Genomic DNA, 18,653 nt, shown 5'->3' on the forward strand with positions numbered 1-18,653 from the left:
TATCATTAATTGCGCCTATGTGTAAAAATACGAACCATTGAATACATGATTTGAATATTATCCTTAGGTTAGGATCTCATTAACCGCTTTACTGAAATCAACTTTCAACGAAACACCACCCATCTTTCCTTTAGTTTTCCGTTTCATATGATTTATTGATACACTTATTTAATCGTAATGAGATAAAATACATATTTTTTTTTTATAATCATTAGGGCACCCACAATGAGAGAGAGGATGGGCGTTCACCATCCTCAATTTTTTTTTATTTTTTAAACTACGCGTGAAGATACTTTGTGTCTGGCGCATGCTTGTGCAGACGCATGGGGCTCGCGTCTGCACCTTTATTTATTTATTTATTTAAAATTTTTTGGTTTTTTTTATTAAAATTAAAATATTAAAAAAATGTGAATATTATATGAATTTGTCCAAATTTCCAACGGATTGATTTTTCTTAACTGCCATTTTTTTTATTTTTTAATTACATTTTAATTAAATTAATTTTAAAAAAAAATTGTAACGGCTAGTTTGAATTATCATCTATAAATATATTTTAATATTTTTTTTTAATTTCATATAATTAAAACTAAAAAAATAAGATTATTATTCAAAAAAATAAATATAATTTTAAATATATTAAAATATATAAAAATGTATTTATTTAATATAAAATAATGTTATATTATTGAGTGAAATATATGATCTATAAATAATGAATGTTAATGTTAATAGGATTGTGGGTAAAAAATAAAAAAATTACTGGGCCTGGACCATACCGAAAAGTGGAGATCTCTTGCTCAAAACACTTAAATGGGCTACTCAGTGAGGCCCAAAACCTCTTTCAATCTGGGCGGGAAAAGCCACGAAAAATTTTAATCTCAGTTGTCTCCCACCGATTCCCTCACACTGCCACACACACACACACCATCTTCAACACTACGTGAAGAAATCTGGATTGATGGAAGTAATTAATACTTGTACAAAAAATGAATAACGAATTTGACAAACCCGAGTCTTCATTTGCGAAGTTTCTCCAAACAGTACAGTCTCTTCGAGATCTCGAAGCTAATTGGAGCGTGGATTTAGCAAAGAATTTGGAAGAGTATCTGCTGAAAATTTGTTCTGGTGAGATTTTGAGCAACGAAGATTCCATAGGCTCCGTAAATTTTACTGAAGGTAAGTCTGTGCGCTTCATTTCACTTAGAATTTATTTATTTATTTATTTTTTTTGGTTTAATTCGGAGCTTATTTTGCTGTTCTTGCGTGGAATTTGTAGCTGCTTTGGTGCTTCAGGGGTCGGCGCAGGTTTATGGTAGGAAGGTGGAGTATTTGTATTCCCTGGTTCTGCACGCTTTGGAGTTTATTTCCAAAAATAGGTTTAACTCTAAATTTTTAGGTTTCTTGAATTCATGCTTTACTCCTATAGCTTATTGTGTGAAAGGTGGAGGTTTATATTACTGAGAAAATCTGGCTTTTGTTTCTCAACTTCTCATGGATAAATATAACTTCTTGTTGTACGGGACTGATGGTAAGCAAGACTGAACCAACTGCGAAATTTATCATTTAGCATCTATGTATGGATAGCTTTGTGGATTCAACACCTGCAATAGTAAGAATTTGAATCGCTTAAGTGTTATTATTTGTGCCAAGCGGATGTAAATGGCTAAGCGCAAAAAACTTGTTCATCTAATATCTCATCTATTTCTGGAGGACTAATGGATATGGGACATCTGGAGGACTAATGGATGTGGGACACATTTCGTTCATTTACTTGAGAAAAATAAAACAATTCTAAATCTAAGCCATTGGACTTGTTCCTGGAGTCATAATATACTCTTGCAGTCTAAGTTTCAGTATGTGAAGTTAAAATTGTGATTTTATATGATCTTGGCTGATTGTAGTTATGATTTTTGGGTAGTACACTGAGAGCCATATACACAGGTGCACATATATTACGTCACATTATAGATTTTCAACTGCTGGAATCATCTGTTCATATTGTTTTCACCAACTGGACGTAATATTGATGCACGACAGCATAAAAGATGATTTTTTTTAAAAAAACTTTTGAACATGGAAATGCTTACAAGATCACGAGTACAAAACTTGTGATGCCTGTGGCTACTGCTTTCCTTTACACCTAACTCAAATTGTCCTCTAGAATATTCAATATGATGTATTAATAATGGTTGTGCATCAAGTTTAGTATGCTGCCTTTTTTCTCAATGGACAAAAATAAACATGATATGATGTCTGCCGATGTGCATTTTCTTACAGTCAAGAAGATCAATCTGCGAGCACATCCACTCAAAACGAAAAATCTGCTTCCCATCCTGCAAAAGACGAAGAAGATGATCCGTTTTGGGGTTTAGATGATATCCCTGGTTGGTAGTTTCACCGATTCTTTAGGCCACTTTATTAATGGGCAATTTTAAAATTTTGATTGCCTAAATTATTTCTTTTTGTTTTTTCAGTTGAAGCAAAGAATTTGTTAGATTGTTCGGTCTCTCGAGATGTGGCACCTAGTGTTTTTGTGAGGCCACCTGCAAATTTAGTAGTGCTGGAAGGTGACTGCTTAGATGGTGTAGGTGATGATGGGGAGCTAGAAGCGTACCTGGTACAGTAATATTAGTCTTGTGTCGTGGTATGCATACTGTAAATATTTCTTTCTTAAATTCATGTGTTTATACTTGCAGTTAGCAACAAATGATCTTTACCGGGATTTCATTCTTCTGGATTACTGCGATGCTGTTACTGTTGATAATTTTCTCGGCTGTAAAAGTGGAAAAGGACTAAATAATTTATATAGAGGCAGCTCTCTAACCTCTAAAGGTCGCAAGAGCTTTCAGTCGCCGTCGAGAAGATCTGTAGGTTCCGGCCAAAAGCTGTCAGCATGGAAGAAACCTGAAGCTTATTTTACCCAGTCACCTTGTGATAACCACGGGTTTCAATCCCATGACAATCAAAAGGGCTCGACTCCCTATCATTGTTCTGACGATGATGGAATTAGAGACTGCTATTCTGAACCTCGGGATTTGTCTGACTCAGACAACGAAGTTGATCCATGGAAGCATTTGGATCCTCATGCATTGGGGAATTTGATAGTTAAGCCTTATAGAAAAGGTTTTCTAAACTTCCTTCTCCGTGATTTGATTTACAAGAAGTGTTTTGCATGTACCATGTAGGCACGCGATACTTTTGATCTCATTCGTACTCCAATGCAGTGAAAACAAATGGAAGAGTAGGGGTCCGTTACAGGAGGCATCTTTCCGTGGCTACAGAATTCCCTCTTGCAAAACTTCATGGCCCTATTGGTCCAGAGCTGGTTAAAATATGGGAGGCAAAATTTAATGCCTCTGAGATGCACGATGAATCACAAACTTCATCACTGTATGAAAAGGTTGGCATTTTTTAATTATGCTCGTGGGTTAAGTTTTTTTCTTAACACTTGATTGCTACATGCAGCTTCGTCAATCACTTGTTATTGGGGACAAGAAAAAAGGCAGTTCCTCCTATGATCCTGAAGATATATATGAAGACACTGGATATGACAGTGAGGATGCAGATCCAGGGCCAACAGATATTGGCATGCCAGATGGTGTCTTCAATGATAAAGATATCCCACCACAGGAGGAAAAGGTTTGGCTGTACATTTAGAACGCCTCAATGCATGTAAATGCTGAAATGTTCAAACTTACTTTGAAGTCTTAACACGTGCAGCATGATTATGGTGGTCACCACTTTGGCATGGAAAATGAATGTGATGGTGCTGATGCTGATGCTCATACAAGCCTTGAAGACCTTTGTCGGACTCACTTGGTAAGGCAGATTCTTTAGCTTTTTCCAATGAACGGTATGTTCAGTGTTCTAAATGGCGGTCTAGGCGGCCGCCTAGGCGGTGCTTAGGTGGTAGGCGGACCTCGACCGCCCCGCCTTTGTCTAAGGCGGTCTCAGTAGGCGGTCCGAGGTCATCCGGCGGGCGAGGCGGGCAAGCAGGGGGTCAAGGTGGCGGAGGCAGTCGAGGCGGTGAATGATTTTAAAATCCCAGTCAACTATCAAAGTCAAATAATTTTAAAAACCAGTCAAATTCAATCAATTTTAAAAACCCTACTAGATGTAATAAAAACATCTCTCACTTTTTTTGTATTTACTTTTGGTTTCAAGTGTCCTCCACCATCAGCCACCTGCCTCAAACCGCCTCCAGCTGCCTCCATCAGCCACCACCTTAATTATCTTGTTAGTTTGCATTCATATATTTATTTGCATTTTGTTTAGATTGTATTATATTGTATAAAACTTCTTTATGCATAAACATTAATTAATTACATATATTACATAAAAAACCATGACTATTTGTAATTACATTGCATGATATATATAATTTCCTTTAAAATATTGCTAAAAAAATACAACCGCCTAGGCACCGCCTGGGCGACCGAGGCGGTAGACGGTCACTGACCGCCCCGCCACCGTCTCCCACCATTTACAGCATTGGGTATGTTACAAAAAACCTTTTCGTTTAAGATTATTATTACTGTTATTATTATTATTATTATCAATGGATCTTGAAATTGAATATTTTCGTGTACATCTCATGAAATAGAGAGGTTACATAACCGAGTTATCATATGAGAAAGCAATTCTTAAAGCTAATTTCTGTCCCTAACCTTTCTTTAATTTCATAATCTTGGTGGTTTTCTCATGTTTTGTTGGAAGCGAGACTGAGAGAGGACCAGCTATATAAGTGCTGCATTACCACGTTACTTCCATCAAGCAACCTTCCATTTAAATGAAATCAATAAACTTTGTTAATTCTTCCACATAAATACGGCATAAATAATCTTTCATCGTCATAAATTTGTTAGTTATTGTGATCATATACTGTTTTCTTTATGTATACGGTAACATCTTTCCATATATTACAAAGTTTAATTTGATTATGGTTTCAATGAGTCTTGTTAAGACTTTTCTGTTAATTTAATTTAATGACAGTTTTGCATACAAGATCAAAATATAATATTAAATTTAATCTTATGTTCATAAATACATTAGAGATCTTGAAGTGCCAATCATATGAGTTTTCAGGTAACCAAGATCCATATTTAGAACACGTTAAACAATTATAATGGAAATTATCAAGGGAGCAGTATTGATATGCTCAACAAAAACTTTGTTTCTCAACCTCATCCGCAATGGAAATTATTTTCATATGTTTATAACCTTTTGAACACTAACCATACCTAGAGAAGAATACTGTCACAGTTACAGAATGAGAACAATAAATTTTCCACGTCCTGGTCATGGAGTCGACAATTTCAAGTCCAGAAATAAAATCCTGTGTTCATAATGATAATGCATGTACGGTGGCTTCAAGCCATGGCTCTAACTCTTCTTCTGCAGTAGATAAAGCAAGGATAGATTGTTCTGCGCATTTTCTAGATATTGCTCCTGCAAATAACTGAAAGACATGAAAGACATGACCAACAGTGGATTTCTTAGTTTCAAACATCTGGCAAAATCCATGTCTGAGTATACAAATACTTCTAAATTATTGGTTCTTTGAAACTCGAATATGTCATTCTTAGTTTTCTGAAGATATCTAACGCTTTCTTTGGAGATTTCCAATTACTAGATCTTGTATTACTTTGACAATTACCTTACCTTCCAGACCACAAACCTATATCCACCTTTGTGCAGGTTTTCGAATAAATTAGATAACCAACGTATATGCATACGGAATCGATTCCACTTCTTTGTATTCTGCATCATTTTTTGGGCATTACATGAACCTGTAATTATTATCCATTGACCATCTGTCTGGAATAGCTTCAGAACTCATTTAGTTCTCCAGAATATTTAAGTTCTCCAGAATTTTCTCAATTTAGTTTTCTGATAGACAAGTCCTCGTAATTTTTGACAAAATATTTCTATTGCGTAGTATTCTTGTTTCATACCTTTCATTTCAAAAAATTTCAAGAGAAAATTCTTAGTCTCAAGCAATATGCTTGAATTATTTGCAGGAACTCATTTTTCAGCATATTGAACTAGAAAATAAACTTGCTCCGCACTATCTAGTAGTGTTCTCATTAAAGTACAAAGATGTTATCATATCATTAAATTTGATACACCATTGGCGGGAAGCTTGTGACTATCCATAAATTGACGTATCATGTCTACAGACTATTTGACTACTAATACCTCCTATGGAAAAATCTTCTTGTGACTGCATATTAACATCCTTGGTAGGATCTTCATTAAGAAAAAACCATTTTTACATCGTTTTGATGTGACTACATTTGAGCTTCTAATTTCATAAACCAAGACAGGAGAAAGATCTCTTTACAAATCAAAACTTTGTAGTGTTCAATGAAGAATTAATATTTTGTTGACAATTAATTGATTTATCCAATGTGGTGACCACAGATATTATTTCTGTGGAAGATATGTTTTTATTCCCACGCTGAGATAAGTTTGTGTGAACGATTTAAACAAGAAAGCGCTAAACTATCTACTGCTTCTACCTGTTGAAATTTTGGTGATCTGATACATGCTTGTCTAAACCTGTACTTGCAGGATGCTCTTCTCGCTAACATCTCTGAAAGTGTGAGGCAAACCGAACTGGCTAGCCGGGTGTCTACATGGAAACAAAGAATCGAAAAGAATTTGGAAGAGCAAGTGCGTATATCATGGTTTACATTGGCTTTCGGCCTCATAATCATTTATCGACTAACAGCAACCGTTTCTGCCAGGATGCACGCCCACCATTTGATATTCACAAGTACGGTGAAAGAATTCTAGATAAGCTCTCTGTGGAACAAGATCATTTAAGTACCTTGTCTTTTGGAGATGTAGTCAAGGGTCAAGAGAAGCATGATGTTGCTAGAACGTTTTCTGCCCTCCTGCAATTGGTAATCCTACTGATATGCACTTTGCACTTGTGTCCCTTTTCAAGTCACCAAAATGTGGGGATAGTTCTGAGGACCTGGTCATGAACGAGTTTTGTATACTCATTTTCATTTGTAATGGTTCAGGTGAACAATGGAGATGTTGATCTGGTGAAATGCAATTCAAAAGGTTCCTCAACTTGCTACACAAACGTGAGTGGTTTCCATGTTAAGTTGCTTGGGAATGTGAGGAGAAGTGGAGTGAAGCTTCAGTCGTCCAAAAGGAGAGCTAAAACTCCTTTAATAAAAGTACGTGCCAAAATCATTAGCGAAGAGGAAAAGGAGAATCAGGTGGGAAAATCAGGTGGTGTGAAGTGCACTCCTGAAGGCAAAAAGAGGCGAAAATCCGGGATCACGGGTATGCATTTTGCACCGTGACATGCCGTCTATCAGCAAGGTAATTCATTCCATGTATTTTCAAGAACTAATTTGAGGTAGATTAGATTCACTTGTAATTTATAATTTTTCAAATTAACCCAATGACAGATGATTAAATTAATTTTTATAGCATATGTACTAACTAGTAATCAAATGTTGCGACATTGTACGGTAAGAACAGTGACATTCTGTGCACGAATTCCTCCAATTTAATCTGACTTCGGAAGGGACTCGGCCTTTGTACAGAGTAACTTGTCAAGTAGGTTGTGGTTTGTCATTCACGCAGTTCATAGAATCATAATTTCTTTTTAATTATATTAAGATTACCCATCATAGTCTACTTTATGATCCAAATAATAATCGAAATACGAGATGTCATATTGTTATTATTTATGACATTTTATGATAAAGAAATTTGAATACATGTTGAGGAGATAGGTCAAGTTATGCACCAAAATGATGGCCATACTGACGTCCACGGTCAAGATCAAGGAGGAAATACAAAATTTTCAACAAAAAGGAAACCAACCATGTTAATAAAATACTATACAATTCTATTTATACAATTATATAAAATTTTAAAATTTGTTAGACGCTAGTCATGTGCTAGATCAGCATCGCTTAATGCTTAGGCAAGACGACTAAGTTTTTCATACCAACATAATAAATCACATATTATAATTCCAACAAAATAACATCAGATTTAAAATGACTTCAAAATTATAAAACTAATAGAATACCAATTTTGGGTTATTTGCATCTGGAGTTCCTCTTGGTTCGAAATTTAGGGCAACAAAAAAGAAATCCAAATGATGCACAAACCGCAAAAAAATGATGAAGATAAAGTTTGGTGTTAGAAATGCCAACAAATTAATTTTTTTTGTTGAATGTTGGTTTGATTTTGATCAGGCTTTTAATTTAAAAACCCAATTAAAACAACTGAAAGGTTATGTTGGAATTTTAAATTAAAAGCCCAAAAAATTTTAAAAACCCTAATTGTCCACAGCCGCCTAGGTTCCGCCCAAGTCTGCCCAGGCGGTACATTCTCAATGCTGTCGGCCGACGCCTAGTGTCTAGGCGGCCACCTTGACCGATTTTTAGTGAATTACATAAATACCCCAAAAAAAAGTTTTACTTGTGCAGGGAAGAGATTCTTCGATGAAAAAGGGCTCAACTCTCAAGTAGTGAGTTTTGACCAAGTGAAAATGATGAGTCAAGATAATATCAGCCAAATACTTATACTTAACTTTCATACCAGAACAAAATTTGCATCAGGCCCGGATGCTAAAAAGGCTAATAAATTCAATACAACATTACTTTCCAATTTCTTGACATGCCAATTACACTAACGTAAAGGGAGGAGGCCGATTACTATGCTACAAATAATGTCTTAATCATCTTCTTTGGGATGCTTCATCGACATCCATGTATTCGCCGGTAACCCTATCCAGATTTTATAGAAATCATTAGCAAACTGAGATTCTCTTCTGAATCCAACCCGAACCCCAATTCACAAATATCACATGCTCATACCTGTTATAACACAAGAAGGCGTCCCCTATTGTTCCTATGACTTTATTACGCACTTTCCGAACACAAACCTGTGCATGTATAGATCAATAAAAAAAAAAGAAAATTTTGGATCCTAATATCTTTAGATTGATAGTATGATGGGAAAAATCAAATACCTGGACTGTATCGAGAGGACCCGCATCTGGATCCCTGTTACGGTGAATAACAATCCCATTATCACATTTATTTATGAAGTGTGCACTTCCACTGATGTCGTACATATTTGGAGGACCCCCAATCCAATTATGCAACTAAGAAAAATAAACGTGGTTATTTTATAAGATAATCTTGGAGTGGAGAAAATATGAAGGCTTGACTGCAAACCTGTCTTGGATGTGCTACAAACCAAACATGGCATGAGTGATGCTGAGCAAATCGTTTAACTTTCGTCAGCATCTGACTAACATATTCTGTTTCAGTCCTGTCATGTAAAATTAGCACAGAATAAGATGATGTCGTAAGGTTGGAGACTAAAATCAATTAGCTTGGAAGACAAACCGTAAAACCTTTGATTAAAAGCAGTTGCGAATGAGAAGGCTATAATTTGGATGAAGATAGCAATTGGAAAGCGGAAATGGAAGAAAATGACTAAAAGACTTACTGGTTAGGAGGACGCTGATGATCAAGCTCATTATATGGATCAATTACAAGCCCATTAACACCATGACGTAAAACTGCTATTCTTGCAAGCTCAAGAACCCAATTTATGCTTGGTAGGCAATCATTCTCACACCTGTTTCATAAGAAAATGTATGTGTATAAGCTCATATCAGCCCTTCATTGTATTTTACTTATAGATGTCAAAAGTAAGAGGGGAACCAAACAATTCACAATGAGCACATATGATGAATACAAGTATCCTGAAAAAAATGAAGCTTCATTTCACAAGACAACCTATATAAACTCACATGAGCCTATCTCATTACAATTTTTGGTGTACGTCAGGACTTGATTAAATAATTTAACATACAAAATGACAAAATACCAAATTTAATGACAATGTCAATCCACAGATCTAATATGCGTCTCAGTTAATTAACCAAGAAAGAACCATAATGCATTGAAATTCAATACAGACAATAACTATATTCCATGAAAATGAATATAAACAAGCCATTGTTATTCGATACATATATGCCCACACATGTACAAAAAGCAACTTATGCATCCCTGAGCAAGATGGAGTCTGTTTCAACCGCAATTCTTAAACACACACAAACACAAATAAATCTGAACTGAAGAGTACGTACAAAGTAAATGATATATTCAAATCTCAAAAGGAAATACACTGTAACACGTAATGACGAGGGGAAAACCACGTATTGCTACTTGCCCCTTGCTCACGCTAGCCACCAAACACAGAATGATATGAAAAATATGCATACCCCTCAACTAATTTCCCTCCCCTTATATTCTTTTTCACGTGCTGACCATCTCTCTCCCTCTCTCCAATTTCTAGATCCCTCCACTAAATATTCACAATCTTGGTCCAGCCCACTGAACTCCTAAGATCCCAGGCCTGTAACAGTCACCTTATTAAAGAAAATGATTCGCTGAGCCATTTCTTCCCTTGCTCCAACTCCTCGACGCTTATCCTTTCACCAGATTTTCCATACCTATTCAGTAGCAACAAAGGATTCCGAACATAAGTGATCGAGAAAACTAACAAATAATGGGTGAAAAGCATGATTAAGCACATCAAATAAAAGGAAAGTCGGAAAATTGATAGCAACTGAGGGAGATGGACAATGCTTTCCTAGTGTAACTTAATGAAATAGAGAATCTCCGAGATCATAATTTGGAATTGAGGTACAAACAACTCTAATCAAAAGAAAATTACTCAATTGATTCATTATGTGCCACTCATTTACAGCTGGCCATCTCAAACATACCTAACATCAAAGAAAGGCTTCTGGATATGTTTCTCCAAAAGTTTTCTAGCATGCTCACGAACCTGTAAAACCCAACGAAAATAATGTCAAGAATGGATCAATATAAAAGAGCTGGCCATCTCCAAATTGAAAATGGGAAAAATAAACATGAGAGACGTCACATCTATCTAGTTTGTCAGCACATGAGATTACATTAACAAGCACCAACAGGTGACAGAACAATTCACCTATTTAATCACTACAGGAACCTTCACACAAACAAATTTAAGCTGTACATTGTTACTATACACAAGATAACTTTATATGTTACTTTTGCTCCAACAGGTATCTCCTTTTTCAGCATTTATCTAATAATTAACTTTCTTATAATTTTACTGTGACCAGACAAAAGAATAAAAAATGTGAAGTCTCAACAGATTACCTTATTTTCCATGGAGCATAATGCAAATTTCCAACCAACACTATGATTAAGATTGCATAATAGAGCATCAATCCACTCGCTCTTGCCTGAATTAGGAACTCCCGTAACAATTGTCAATTCTCCAGGCACAACCTGTTTCAGATAGATAGTTAAAAATTTGAAGTACAAGAATGTAGAGATAAACCCAGACATCCACTTCAACTGAGTAACAAGCAGAAGGACGGAAAATGAGTTATTTATAACCCAAATAGTATGAAATTCAAGTTGCCCCACAGATGCAGTATACATTCCAAATCATTGTCATACTTACATTATATAATTCATTCAGAGCCCTCCATCCAGTCGAAACACCGAGCTCAAAACCAAGTGTTTGGTGATAATAGTCATCGATCTCATCAAAGTAATCTTTGAAATTGAACAAGCCTTTAATTGGATAAAGCTCTGCATTTTCAACGACTTCTCTCAGGGCATCAGGGCCCATATACATAAGCACCTACATTTAAACACGTATAGTACAGTCAGAGGCAACACCACAAAGTGTAAAATAACAAAGGAAGTATCATCAAGTCCTTTCTAATAGATATATTTATTTTTTTTACACTGATGAATACAAAGCCAAAGTTTCTTGCAATAGGTCCATAAAGGAAAAATAAATATAAACAATTTCTTGTTAACATTTTAAAACATGAAACATTTCAAAATCTTCGATAGAACAACAAAAATATCATCCAGCAGAAATTAAAATGATTCAGTAGGTTCGACATTAGCTTCTGAAGCACAGAGAACAACGAGTTCAGATTCAATTTGTAATTTCATAAATTGAACAGAAGATATGTTGGACTCCAGTCGTATATTTTAACAGAAGGTGAGCTGCATAAACCTGCATACGCTGACACAGTTCAGAAATTTTTTTAAAAAACTACTAAGCTCAATTCCATCACAAACTCCAAAAACAAACATAATTTTCATTCAGATAAGCTAATTAAGGTATCAGTTATAGAAACCCAAAATGTTGTTCAGAAAATATGCCCCCTGAAAATCTCGCCGATATAAGTTTTTAAAGCAACCACGGGAAGAGTTGACAGACACAAAATCGGCAGACCTAAGGCAGAAAGCAAACATATGCAACAATTGGTAGCATATTAAGAAGGTAATAAGACATGAAGAAGGAAATAGCTTACTCTCTGCGTTTTCTTTTCTTCATTTTTTCCCCTGAGAAAAATAAAGCTATGAAGAAGGCAGCTTTTCCCTGACATGATTTCCTTTTCGACTAAGATATATTCCAAAATGCGATGTTTAGAGCTTTGCCCACTTAATATGATTATCAATAAATCTTGGTTCCTGTTTAAAAGGGTGTATGTTTTTCTCTTCTGGCTGCTTTTTTTTTTTTTTTTTCAACTTTATCTAATTATACTATGTAGCACCCAATAGTTGTTTGGATTAGGCATGCGATATTGCATTACACACACATATCTAGGCCACTTCATTTACCACTTCCAGCACAGGATTCTTAGCAGGATATTATCCAAGTGTACCAGTTATCTAATTAATAATGCACTCTTTATGCCAAAGTCCAAGGTTTAATTTACTTTTTTAGAACAATTTCCACTTGTCAGAAAAATAACAAGATCATTCATTTTTTTCTTTCCCCAGAACAGAGTTCCCTCTTTCCATCTCCTAATATAATTGTCATTATTTTAACTATACTTTTCTTACTTTCAAAAACATTCTATTATATCATATTCTAACCAAGAATACACTATTCTAAAATATTGAAATAGCTTTATCAATTTCAAACATCATTTGGCATTTGTATCAATAATTCTCCCAAAACAAAACCACGCAAGCCCTAAAAGCTTATTCACATCATATTATTACTACTACTTTTATGCGTTAGATCTTTGATTTCCTTTCTGCACAACTGAACCTGTTCTTTTAACAATTGCAACTGAAAACAAAAGGCCCAATAGAAATTGCATGAAGAGCGATAGGAGGTAAGGAAGGGTAGGTATGAAATGCAAAGCAGGAAGTCCAAATTTGGATACCAAACCTCATTTGCATCTTTAAAACTTTCAATATCATTCTTCTTCGGCCATTTTACCCTCCAACACCTAATCAATCGGTAAAACCACTGGATTCAAGAACTATGTTTCGCAGAGAATAATAGTTGTGATTATAGACAACACAGCTAAGACAAACTTTTCTCTTCCCAATCGCCTAGCAAGTTCCTCGGCTAAGGCCTGACCAGGTGCGTCCGCATCAGTAGCAAGTATTATTCGAGATCCCTATAAAACATCAAGACAAAATTCTCAAAGTAAACCTTTCACATTTGCAATCTTAGTATAAAATGATGGAAATGCGTTGACAAACCTTTTCAGTATATTCTCTGCAGTTCCATAGATATTGATATTTTGTGTCCTAGCTTCAAAAAAAGTGTAAAAGGAGAGTTAGGAACATTAAGTACAACTTTCATCAGAATAACAAAGTGATTTTAACACCCCATGATGAATCTCTGCCTTATCCTTCTAACCAAATTCTTGTTATGATGTAGCTCTAGTTGTCATATAGTAGCTCTAGTTGTCATATAACATTTAATATTGGATAAGATCAAGCATTATATCCATGGAAGACAGAATCAGAGTTGACTGCAGCTTTCTAAGAGGTGAAGGTATAGAAAATGTATTTGACTCAAGAAATTGAGTGAAAAATCATCTACAGATGTCAAACACATGAGCCATCACAAAACTTAAAAATTTTGTCATATTTTGCTTTACTGCTCTTGGAAAACAATGACGTGGCAAGATGGTAACTTTAAAAGTACATTTGGATAAGTACCTCTTCTTCAGAAGGTAATGCCTTATCCGATACTTTTGGAGGAGCACCATCAGGAACACTCACACAATTTTTAAAACCAGCTTCTTCCATTGCAAGCTTATCCATTTCACCCTCAACCTTATAAATAAAAAATAAGGAGGTAGCTGATCAATTATTTATTTACACACACACACACACACACACACAGGTAAGTTAGAGTAAGTGAAATCAATGAAACTAAACAATCCAGCAGTCAGAAGCGATTACAATTATAATATCACTTGCTTCCTTTATATCATCCAATCCATAGAAGATCTTTTCCGTATTGGCTTCCTGCACCACCAAAAGAGCAGAGAAATACAGTTGAAATGCAACAGATTATGTCATGGCATACCAAAAAACGTGTCCACAACTAGAACTTAGTAACCATTGGTTATTGATACTTGGAAAGTTTAATCCTTCAGGGATTAGGATGGCGAGCTAAAACCAACCCATAAATCAGTTAATGAATATACCTGCCAAAACTTTTTGGTGATATCCCGATACTTGCAGCTAACGAGCTCTCCATTTCTTCTATAAGTAAACGCAATGGCAATCTGTCAAATATAATCATCAGAAAGTCAAATGAAGTAAATTGACAGTACCGACATTCACACAAGCTAATTGTGAATTGTGATAGTCTTCACATGTTGGAAGAGTGAAAAATAGGCCATTTAGGAAATAGGTAGGAAGGTGAATACTGTAGCAATACTGTAACATTTATTGTATAAAGACAGTGTCATGATTATAAAAACAAACAGATAATATTCGTAAGATGCTGAAACTTTTAATTTTGACTACCTGATTACCGGTTCTTTTCTGCATGACAGCATTTCTATGCAAAGTTTCTCTCGATATCATGCGCTCAGCAAAATATGCAACCAACTGGAATAAAGTTGAGTTAGAATTACAGAGTTCCATATTTTCGTTGACATGAGACCATAGTTCAATACTTCAAGAGAACCAATTAAATTCAAGAAGTGAACAAACGACTAATTTTACCTTAAAAAAGAAAAGATCAGTTCACACATGTTCATCCTCATTTACTAGATACCTTGCTTGCCAGCCAGTAATGTGATATTAAAAATTGAACTTACACCACAATGGATAAACAACTACAAATAGGCTACCATCATTACCACCTTATCCTCCCAACAGGAAACTAAAAATGGTTCAAAAAAGCTTCAAACTTGTATCATTTAAGTAAAGGGAAAAGCAAAAGGTGAAAGGCTAAAAATGCTAACTATTTTCAAACCATCTACATATTTTACAGCTTATGTTTGGCGTTTGTTTAAAGGTAAAAAACGAAGACACAATATAGAATCTTTGCGTAAAGAAACTGTCAGACCATGAAGGCTGTTTTTTTTTTTAAATAAAAAAAACAAAAAACTGTTACACAAAAGCGCTTAGTAACTCTTTTCCAGAAACAAGAAAATGTGGCTTCTATTTCAACTTCTCCCTAGAATTAAAATAAAAAAATTACTTTTTGCTAAATCTAAACATTAGAATTGCTTCTAGCTTAAAAAAACAACTACAAAAATCCAAATTAATAAGGTGTTTTCTTAAACTATGACTTGTATTCCCAAACTAACTCACAATCAGACTGATTCATCCATAGCCACGTTGGTATGTCCAAAGAAGAAAATCTTAATAAAACAAAGAAAAACAGACTCATAACACATCTGACCATTCTTATCAAATGCATATTCCAAACCAGTACAGCTGTACAGATAGTAACAGAATTATATTTCGTTCCCCGACAAGTAGATCTTCCAAGGTCGTCGTCAATAGGAAAAGGTATTCTCGGCCAAAAAAAGAACTACCAGCCAAAAATATTGACGATTAGCTGGATTTTACAACCAACAACTACCTCATTGCATAACGGTTCCAACAGCAAACTCTCCTCTGTGATCACTCTGATTGGTTGCTTCACTGTGATGACTCTATTCATCTTTGCAAAGGTTGACCTCACCTCTGCAAAGGCCTGAAACCACAATAAACAAGTATAGATGAGAATGGAATCAACAGAAATGTTTGACAAGCCTCATTTAATATCTTACGCGAGTAGTGCCTCTCCAACCACATTTAGCCCGGAAGCAGGTCCACATTGCTGCATCTCTATCAACACAGGCATTAGTCACTAAACTGCTGTTGAAACAAAAACCATGTAGGAAAACACCATGTAAAACAAAGGAGCATAGATACAATAAGAAAAATACCCATCCTTTGTGATATGAACGGACAAGCTCTTCTCACGTGAATCGCCACCTTTACACTACAAAGTCAACATTAACAGGAACTCAATGCCATGCATCAAAATTGAAGAAAAAAGAATGCATAAGACAACAAATCCCACTTTAAGAAAGTTTCCCGTCTTCTAGTTTATCACATGTTTAAAAAATACATTGATGAATCTTGCAACAGCAATTTTCAAGCCCAGATGTCTCAAGTTTTGTTATTAGTCTAATCAAATGCAGGAACAAAATCTCTGGAAAATGCTGAATACGGTTAGCTCTAACAGTGCAACTAAGTAACGCTAGAGTTGAAGTAATACATTCATGAACCCCATACTTTTTACATAAATATTGTGAAAAATCAGCATGTTTTTTCATTTGTTAGAGATGGAGGACACTCTAATCAGAATAAAAAGAGATTGTCAAGTTCCAGCAGCCACCCGGGAATAAATACAATTACTTTCTCTATTACTGTCAGATGGTACCAATAAAACATAATTACTTGCTCTATTGCTGTCAGATAGTACCAGTAGGTCTCATTTTTAAAATACGGTTCACAAACAACAAAGTCACAAGCTAAAATCGAGTATTTTTCGCTTTTCAATGCACATTTCGTACTTGAAGCAGACAGCAATTGATACTGTAATCCACATTTGCCGTGAAAAACTGAATGGAAACTTTAAGTAACATCATTGCATAACAGCAAAAACAATGGAAAATATCAAACTTCTAAGCATTAAAAAAAAAGAACCCATACATGTGGACAAATCAAACCATTGTATTGCCCAGGCATACAAGCATTGCCATCAATTCCAATCTCAAGCAACTTCTGCCTCAACGTTGTTAGCTGTTTTGGATCTGCTACATCGACAGTCTCCAAATCGACGCTAGAAACTAGAATCATTGCAACATAAATACAATAAAACTTAGCGCGCGTTTTTGTAATTAATATAGGTAAAAACCTGCTGTGTTGATTCCTGCCATGTGAAAGACAGCCAAAACATATCATGGCCAATACATCCAATTCCAATATCTCGAACAGTGTTACCATTCAGGCCCACCAGATAAATAACATCAATGGAATTCTGTATTTTTCCGGGAACACGTAGCAAGCATCTAGATATGAATTATGCAACAATGCAACCAGAAATGCTAAATCTCGGTGTAAATATGCTTACAGTCTCCACTATTTTCACATTAGAAACACATATAGACCAAAAGACGGGATAACACCCCAATCCCAAATCTTAAAACGAAACAAAGAAAGAAACATCAAGAAATCATAAGCTTTCATGAACCTCAAGAGCTATCATTTCAAGAATGAGAATAAAGTACCAAGAATAAATGTAACAAAGCTATCAAGAAACCAAGAAACGGCACAGACAGTAAATTAAAAAAAAATCAAGAAATGGGGCTCAAAGGGATACAGGAAAAAGAAACATTACTCGGTCTGGGAATCGGCAGCGCGGCATGAGGCGTATAACTATAACCAGAGGCTCTATGATAAATAGGAGAAATGGGTTTACGGGAAAAAGCAGGACACAGAAGTTCCCCACGGACTTGAAAAAAGAGTGCTCGTGAGGAAGAGAAACGGGAAGACTGGGCAGGATTGACTGTGCACTTGAGCAGGCACAGGTGTTTGGAGCCCATGAAAATACTGGAGTTAAGGGTCAAGAATAGTTTACGCTGAGGCGAAAGAAGCATAATTCTTGGGTTTTCAAAACTTGTGCCTATTTATTACAGACCACAGTAAATAAAAAGGAGCATTTGAACTTTCATGGGAAGAAAAAGATGACGAAGAAGAAGAAGAAGAAGAAGAAAGGGCTTCAGTCTGTCGTAATTTCCTCCTGCGCACGAGTCTTTTTATTTTTTTTGACAAATCCTGCGCACGAGTCTCGAATAATAAAGGATTATTGATTAATTATATTATATTATATAAAGTTAAGTTCTCAAAAATACACTAATTTTTTATTTGTTGCAAAACTTTAATGTTACTCCAAAAATATAATAGCTCATAGTATATTTTACTTTTATGTTTCTTTTACATCTTTATTTCCTAACATTTCAATTTAAAAAATTGATCATTTATATTTAAAAAAAAAAATTTCCAAACATTCTCAATTACATAGGCAACATGGAAAGAGTTATGTCGACGCAAACATGACGCTTCCTTGAGCGATCAGGCTCTTCATGTTGGGAGGGCAAAATCGCATTTTCGGGAATTTCTTAATGCTAATGCTGTGTTGAGGCCACTGGTGCCTATCATGGACGCTCAGCCTAAGATAAGGTGTGTAAAGCCAAGTTCCGGCCATTACAGATTGGAATAGGATGTTGATGTGGGGTTTAATGATCGGTTGGG

At 35.4% G+C, this 18,653-nt stretch overlaps 2 protein-coding genes across 3 annotated transcripts; one reads left to right on the forward strand and one right to left on the reverse strand.

Moving 5' to 3' along the window:
* The first annotated feature begins 922 nt into the window (after window positions 1–922).
* LOC140892595 (condensin-2 complex subunit H2) lies at window positions 923–7,486 on the forward strand. The gene is made up of 11 exons (XM_073301535.1): window positions 923–1,176; window positions 1,277–1,376; window positions 2,278–2,384; window positions 2,475–2,617; window positions 2,697–3,123; window positions 3,225–3,400; window positions 3,466–3,639; window positions 3,721–3,819; window positions 6,574–6,675; window positions 6,750–6,908; window positions 7,032–7,486. The coding sequence occupies exons 1-11, from the start codon at window positions 987–989 to the stop codon at window positions 7,320–7,322; spliced, it is 1,968 nt and encodes a 655-aa protein (XP_073157636.1). The 5' UTR covers window positions 923–986; the 3' UTR covers window positions 7,323–7,486.
* Window positions 7,487–8,544: 1,058 nt separating this feature from the next.
* On the reverse strand, window positions 8,545–18,169 carry LOC140887283 (twinkle homolog protein, chloroplastic/mitochondrial). Of its 2 annotated transcripts, none has more exons than XM_073294443.1 (21): window positions 17,740–18,169; window positions 17,052–17,188; window positions 16,280–16,335; window positions 16,121–16,178; window positions 15,931–16,044; window positions 14,862–14,945; window positions 14,537–14,617; window positions 14,289–14,354; window positions 14,043–14,159; window positions 13,578–13,625; window positions 13,407–13,492; window positions 13,258–13,318; window positions 11,518–11,700; window positions 11,208–11,339; window positions 10,787–10,848; window positions 10,427–10,510; window positions 9,496–9,627; window positions 9,219–9,315; window positions 9,011–9,145; window positions 8,856–8,907; window positions 8,545–8,765 (listed from the first exon to the last, which is right to left on the reverse strand). In XM_073294443.1, exons 1-20 carry the CDS (start codon window positions 17,996–17,998, stop codon window positions 8,890–8,892), a joined length of 2,010 nt encoding a protein of 669 aa, XP_073150544.1. In that variant the 5' UTR covers window positions 17,999–18,169; the 3' UTR covers window positions 8,545–8,765; window positions 8,856–8,889. The 2 variants fall into 2 exon arrangements, with proteins under 2 accessions (XP_073150544.1, XP_073150543.1); XM_073294442.1 differs by having other exon boundaries at window positions 8,856–8,923.
* Between the last annotated feature and the right edge of the window lie 484 nt (window positions 18,170–18,653).

The sequence above is a fragment of the Henckelia pumila genome, chromosome 3 (genome assembly GCF_033568475.1).
Source record: "Henckelia pumila isolate YLH828 chromosome 3, ASM3356847v2, whole genome shotgun sequence".
In the NCBI taxonomy this organism is placed as follows: Eukaryota; Viridiplantae; Streptophyta; class Magnoliopsida; order Lamiales; family Gesneriaceae; genus Henckelia; species Henckelia pumila.

What these genes read in the sequence shown, in the direction of transcription:
- LOC140892595 (XM_073301535.1), top strand. Translation starts at nt 987, where the DNA reads ATGAATAACGAATTTGACAAACCCGAGTCTTCATTTGCGAAGTTTCTC. An exon ending in CTCCGTAAATTTTACTGAAG is followed by an intron (nt 1,177 to 1,276) that starts GTAAGTCTGTGC and finishes TGGAATTTGTAG; the next exon opens with CTGCTTTGGTGCTTCAGGGG. An exon ending in AAAAGAATTTGGAAGAGCAA is followed by an intron (nt 6,676 to 6,749) that starts GTGCGTATATCA and finishes CGTTTCTGCCAG; the next exon opens with GATGCACGCCCACCATTTGA.
- LOC140887283 (XM_073294442.1), bottom strand. Translation starts at nt 17,998, where the DNA reads ATGCTTCTTTCGCCTCAGCGTAAACTATTCTTGACCCTTAACTCCAGT. An exon ending in CTCTGAATGAATTATATAAT is followed by an intron (nt 11,340 to 11,517) that starts GTAAGTATGACA and finishes TATCTGAAACAG; the next exon opens with GTTGTGCCTGGAGAATTGAC. An exon ending in GCCTTCTTGTGTTATAACAG is followed by an intron (nt 8,766 to 8,855) that starts GTATGAGCATGT and finishes AAATCTGGATAG; the next exon opens with GGTTACCGGCGAATACATGG.